Source organism: Morone saxatilis, unplaced genomic scaffold, assembly GCF_004916995.1.
Source record: "Morone saxatilis isolate NCDOM2014 unplaced genomic scaffold, NCSU_SB_2.0 Contig12, whole genome shotgun sequence".
NCBI classification, from domain to species: Eukaryota; Metazoa; Chordata; class Actinopteri; family Moronidae; genus Morone; species Morone saxatilis.
In genome coordinates, this window is record NW_023339674.1 from 21,848,934 (window position 1) to 21,855,003 (window position 6,070).

The 6,070-nt window shown below is 43.4% G+C and overlaps 2 protein-coding genes across 2 annotated transcripts in view; one reads left to right on the top strand and one right to left on the bottom strand.

The window, feature by feature from the left end:
* Positions 1 to 513, bottom strand: part of LOC118321476 (protein sel-1 homolog 3) — a 14,829-nt gene extending 14,316 nt beyond the window's left edge. Inside the window, exon 1 of the mRNA XM_035652801.1 lies at positions 331 to 513. Within this exon, the coding sequence (XP_035508694.1) occupies positions 331 to 372 (42 nt within the window). The 5' untranslated portion in view covers positions 373 to 513. The remainder of the gene's footprint in view (positions 1 to 330) is intronic.
* A 596-nt stretch (positions 514 to 1,109) lies between these two features.
* Positions 1,110 to 2,252, top strand: psmb11b (proteasome 20S subunit beta 11b). Its single transcript, XM_035652764.1, has one exon. It carries the CDS (start codon positions 1,110 to 1,112, stop codon positions 2,250 to 2,252), a length of 1,143 nt encoding a protein of 380 aa, XP_035508657.1.
* Positions 2,253 to 6,070: the final 3,818 nt, after the last annotated feature.

The window sequence follows — 6,070 nt, forward strand, 5'->3', positions numbered from 1 at the left end:
TGCTTCTTTAGTTGCTAAATGCTCCACAGTGTTCACCAGCTATAATGTTCACCAGCTGCCTGCGGAGCCCGAAAGCTTTGCTATGAGAGCAGTGAGAATGAACTAAAACAGTAAGGTTGTGGGCTGAACAATTCAACAATGAGCTGAGGAAAGCTTCAGAGTCAGGTGATGTAGGTTACCTTAAGCGACCTCTTCATATCCTGTAAGTCAGTTATTACAAAAATATCAATTTAAAGAATTGTTAAAAATCAATCAAACAATGAGTGGCCATGTTTCACACTTAAAAACTGATAACAGGGTTACAGAAAAGTATTGTAAGGAGGTTCTTACCATTATAACAACAGCAGTGAAGACATATCCAAAAATGTTCATTCTGAGTTTTTTTGGTCTTAAGATTAATTAAAATGTAAAAACAAACATGCAATCCTTCAGTTCCTTATCAATCCGTTCGACAAATAAAGTTTGTAAAGTGTAAAGTTGACACCTGGCAGCGTACTTCCCGAACAGGTGGCAGTTGTGTGAGCGTACGCCTTTTGTGATGCGGGATTACCTGATATTCTGGTGTTGCGAGTTAAGCAATTTGCATGAGTTGCTTTTAAAAGGGCTACCTAGAGTGAGTAAAAGGCTTGGCTAGAATGATTCTGTTGTGTAACAGAAATGTGGTTTGACTTATTTTATTCCTGATTCTATTAGGGAACTTTCCATGAGAGTGGTGCATCAAAGCTCAGAGTCTAACTTAATTTGATGTGCTCGAGCCAAGGCCTTGCCATCACCCAGCGTCCTCTATGGCCTACGCCCACACAAGACTTTGAAGAAATCTGATCTGAAAAACAACCTGATATCGAAGCCAAAACTAATTACCCATGGGCTACTGACTGTTCATGCTTCAAAGTCAAGGGAATGATGCATCAGTAACTGTTTTTTTTTAGGTGATCACACGTAGATGAACACGGTCTTGTTGACTATATAAAGGGTGATTGCTGCTAAAACAGACAATCTGTTTTCAACTCTAGAGGGCATACAAACCTTTGTCAGATACTTTACATGAATATTTTTTATCAGACTCAATTAGAGAGGGTTTCTTTGGACAAATAAAGTCATCATATTAAATGGCTTTACAGGAGCTGTGCAATTTCCAGGATATCTTTCAGGACAGTATAACCACCGAATGTTCTTCAGTGCCTTTCGGAAGGAAGACTGGTTGTGACTATGTGAGCGGGTTGCCCTTTAGCAACAGGACAAATCTGTTTAATTTTTTTACACCAGTCGCAGAGTACCTGGATGAAAGTCCAATACAGTTTGGGCAAATCAGCACCATCCAGAGCTGCAGTGCCATCTCATCTCAGGACTCCATTTTATCATCCCTCGCTGTGCCCACAAGCCTTCCTCTGGCCTCCTCTCAGTCTGTCCCTCTGCCTTTTCCCATGTCTCATGGCACCACCACCCTGGCTTTCATGTTTCAGGGCGGCGTGCTGGCTGCAGCAGACACTCGGTCCAGTTGCTCTGGGCTCGTGGCGTGCCCAGCCTCCCAGAAGATCCTGCCCATCCACAGTCACTTGGTGGGTACTACATCAGGTACTTCCGCTGACTGTGCCCTTTGGAAACGGATTCTGGCTCGAGAGCTGCGGCTCTACCAACTCCGCCATGGTCGACGGTTGTCCACAAGTGGAGCAGCCAAATTGCTTTCTCACATGCTTCACCCGTTCAAGGGAACTGAGCTGTGTGTGGCTGCCACGTTGTGCGGCTGGGATGGAGGAGAAGTAGATACAGTAGGTACAAAGACTGATCTCAGTGGTCGTAGAGAAACAACAAAGAGTCAAATGACTGATCTTGAAAAGACCTCTCTGGCACAGACAAAGACTCCGAGCTCTGCTTCAATAACCAGTGGACAACAGTGCTCTGCCAGAAAGAGAGAGAGTTTATCTGGACCCAGTCTGTGCTATGTGTGCAGCGATGGTACTCGCCTGCAGGGAACGCTCTTCTCTGTGGGCTCGGGATCACCCTACGCCTACTCAATTTTGGACCAAGGGGTTCGATGGGGACTGACAGTGGATGAGGCCACATCAATAGCCAGAGAGGCTGTGTACAGAGCCACACACAGGGACGCATACTCGGGGAACTGCGTAGACATCTATCACATCTCCTCCAAAGGATGGATTCGCAGGAGCAGAGAGGATTTGAAAGAGGAATATTACAGAGAAAAGGAAAGACAAGAGAGAAGGGAGAGACAGGACGTGACTCCGCCTGAGTAAAGACATAAAACAAAGAAAAATGGCATGAGAAAAGAAAGGCAAACATCGCGGAGTATTTTGGAGAGAGACGTGACGGCATCTTTGCAGCAGATACTAAATTAATGAACAGGACAGGCAGTTGCATCCTCCAGGCTATTTCTCAAATGATTTGGGCATGCATATCGTTCCCTCTAATAAACAGCTGATGTTTTGTTTGCGCTGATGATAAAATATATTCTATAACAGCACACTGCTGGCTGGCATTTTGATTCAGATGTTAAAACGCTATGAATCACTTCAAGCATGAGAGATAATGACAGCCTACTCCTGCATATGTTTGAATCACATAGACACACAGAGAAGCAGGAAAAGTGAACAGTCCAAAAATCTAAACGCCTGCAGACTGAAGGTCATAATGTATTGCCGTGTATAAGGGAACTAATTTAGCCCTAGCAATAAACAGCAAAGAGTTGAAAACTGATTTGTGTCCGCTGTCAGAATTCGTCTGAAGTTTCTTTGACACTTCAATAAATTAATGAATAAAAGACATTTTGCTGAACCTGCCTGTTCATTCTGTGTGAGCAGCCTGGTAGTAAATTAAGCATACTAGTAATTATTCAAGTGACAAAGGCTGCAAAGGAAATTAGGGCAAAACGTATAGAGCCGTTCATCCTCATCCTCACTGCCTTTTCAAACTTCAGTGGAGGCAGCCAAAGTGTGGCGGTGAAAGTTTTCAAGGGTGAGACAATTTACCAAATGGGAGGACACTTTATAGCGTAAGGACTATGCTACAACATGTCTGAAAGCTGGAGTGGGGCTTAAGGTTGTGGTTGTACACGCTGATATGATGAGCTATTTTTACAAAGCGACAGAGTTCGTAATGGCTAATGTGTGTGTGTATACATATCTCTATCTTTTATACATTCCAATAAACTACAGGCAGGATTGTGTGATGAGGCTGAGCACATCTCCAGTGCAACATCAGAGAGCTGAGTGTCTTCTCAAGCCTACACTAGTAGTACTATATAAGAGACTGCAGCTTTGAGAGGGGAAAGACTCCCTTCTTCCCCAACCTCATCCATAATTTCCATCCTCGGAAATTCATTAATGACAGAATTATTGAGAGAGTGAAAAACAAAACAAAACCAATTCGGTGGTCCAGATTTGGAAGCTTGCAGGGACAGACGAGTTCAGACAGCGAACAAAGACGGAATCGTGGTTGTAATCAAAGTTTTGAGCCTTCGAGAGGAGCTGTGACTCAGTGGGCGTTAAGGCTTCCTTTGCTCGGCCTCTGTAAAGCTTTTTGCTCAGTTTTTGCTGTTTCTAGTGCTCACATGCAGACCCCAGATGAGAGCAGAGAAGAAGTGAAATGTCATAGACCCTTCCTCCTAAGATATATCAGTACATCTGGGGGGGGGTTTCATTCGTCTAAAATAACTTATGACCCAAACAGCCAGAAATTTGCCAAAAAAATAGCTTGACAGCCCGCTCTCACAGTCAGAACATGTTTTGCACTTGTAAATTTGTCCCTGTGTGCTCTCAGCAGACTGATTACAGCTTGGCTTTTGTCTTGCTCAGTAGTTTTGGCATTAATAAACTTCCGTACTGGGTACAAGGGATCTGAAGAGTGACCTTAGGGTTGCAAGTTACTTTCTAGTCACATCAGTGAACACTTGTCTCACCACCACTTGCTTAAAGGCTCTCTTGTTTCTCATTCAGGAGACAGAACTCAAGACTGATCAAGAAACATCGACGTGCAAAGCAAGACTCCACTCTGTACTTTTTACAGTACTGAGACGCTCAAAGCATGTGATTCTGCTGCTATGCTGAAAGTACTGTTGTCTTTTTTTGCCTAATTAAAAACATCCAAAACATTTGGGCAAGAAACAAACATATTCTATTCCAGGAGGTATCAGATAAAATATGTAAAAATATCACATTGTCTATTTTTTTAGGGCAATCTCATGTTACCCTAATTTCCAAACAGATACATATGGCTTAATATTTAGATCATGGACAACCAAAGGACTACAAATATATGAAACAATGTTGTTTTGAACATTCATCCTTGAGTTCTGGATTAGTAAATTCACATTTATATTGTCTTTTTAGAAGTTGTTGTTTTTTTTCCTGAGACAAGGAATTGAGATTGCTCATTAAAATCAGCTTAAAGTCAAGACTTAATGAGAGACTGCATAAAGTGATCATCAATTTCTACAAAAAAACCCACATCAAGAAAAATCCTTCAAATCACTGGAGAACATGTCCTATCAAAGTGGGAGGTAAGGGGGTAATTATAATCATATATTGCGACATGTTTTTAGGGAGTGGGAGAGCACTAATGGTGAAATTTCATCTTTTAATGCATCCTTGAGTAGCAATTTTCTGGTCCAGCTTCTGGGTGGAACAACTAGGAAAATGCTAACTTACTGGGGATGATTATGCATACTGGCTGTATTAAAGCAGATTACAAAACACTGCTTAAAGGAAACGATACAGCCTAACCAGAAAATATTGAAGGGGCTTAAACGATTTATGTGTTGATGGAAAAAGCTGTGATAATAAATGGGATAATTAGAAACCAAAGCTGGGATTTTGAAGACAAAATGAGACAACCCAAAATGGCAATTATCATTAATATCAGTGTGGATATCAGCAGTGTCTGTGTGGTACTGTGTATCCTCAGAAATCCTATGCTTTTAGGGTTTACCATAGGGTAAACAGAGCTAGTTAGAACTAATGGAGAGAGAGAAAGTGAGACACAGGGAGGGAGGGATAGACGGAGGAAGAGAGGGGGGAGAGAGAGACTGGGCTAAGTGGACAGACCTCACGTTGAGCTCAGATGAACCTCGGCATCCTTTCCCACGTTGGATCATTTCAGCTCCGTTAAACCAGAGAACCGGCAGAGCAGAGCGGCAAACACACGGTAAGCTCCTTTCTACTCCACTGAAGGAGTTTCTTTTTTCTTTTTTAATCTTCACGATTCACTAGTTTATTCAAGTGAAGCCTCTTACGCCTTCACAGACGTGACAAGTTTCCACTCCTCTGCGCTCTCACTTTGTTACCCGTTCTGGGTGCTCAGCCACGGTGCGGCGGCTTCACACTGTTTCACTGTCAGTTTGTTCGCATGTTAAAAAGAAGCCAACCTTTTCTCCGTTTGGTGCCACAAGCAGATGTTACTATGCGCGAGCTGTTTGGGTGAACTAACACGCGGCTGAGGGAGAGCGGTTTGGAGGAGCGAGCCCCGTTTTGAGTGAGTGAACTGAGCGCCAGGCTCTGACAGATGGTACGGATATTGCTGTGCTTCCCTCCTCATTTTCTGGCTAGGTACCGTTTGTGTGTGTGTGTGCGCTCGCGGGCTGGTTTGGCGCGCGCCACACTCACCTGCCGCGTGCACTGATAACGCGGGGTCGCTGGACCTTGTTTGTCCAGTTAGCCGACAGCAGTATTCTGGGACGCTGCATTCATTATAATAGTTAGACCAAGTGTGTAAATCACATTAAGATGCATCAAGTAGGTCATTTTTCTGGCTTCCTCTAACAAGACAAGGTCACGCTCCGGGCTGTTTAGTGTATCTCTACTGGATATGCTAATAAGCAGTCCAGATGTGTGTGCGTGTGCGTGCGTGCGTGTGTGTGTGTGTGTGTGTGTGTGTGAGACCAAAGAGAAGCTGCAAAGAGCCATCATGTAATGTCATTTATGTGTGTTTACAATGTAAGGGGATGTCAGAGGATAAATGATCATCTCACATAAATAGATGCAGACAATTAGGGACATGGCTAAGCACTTGCTCAGCACAGTTCTTGTGCTGTGGCATCACTTAAGGTTAAGCTGTATTG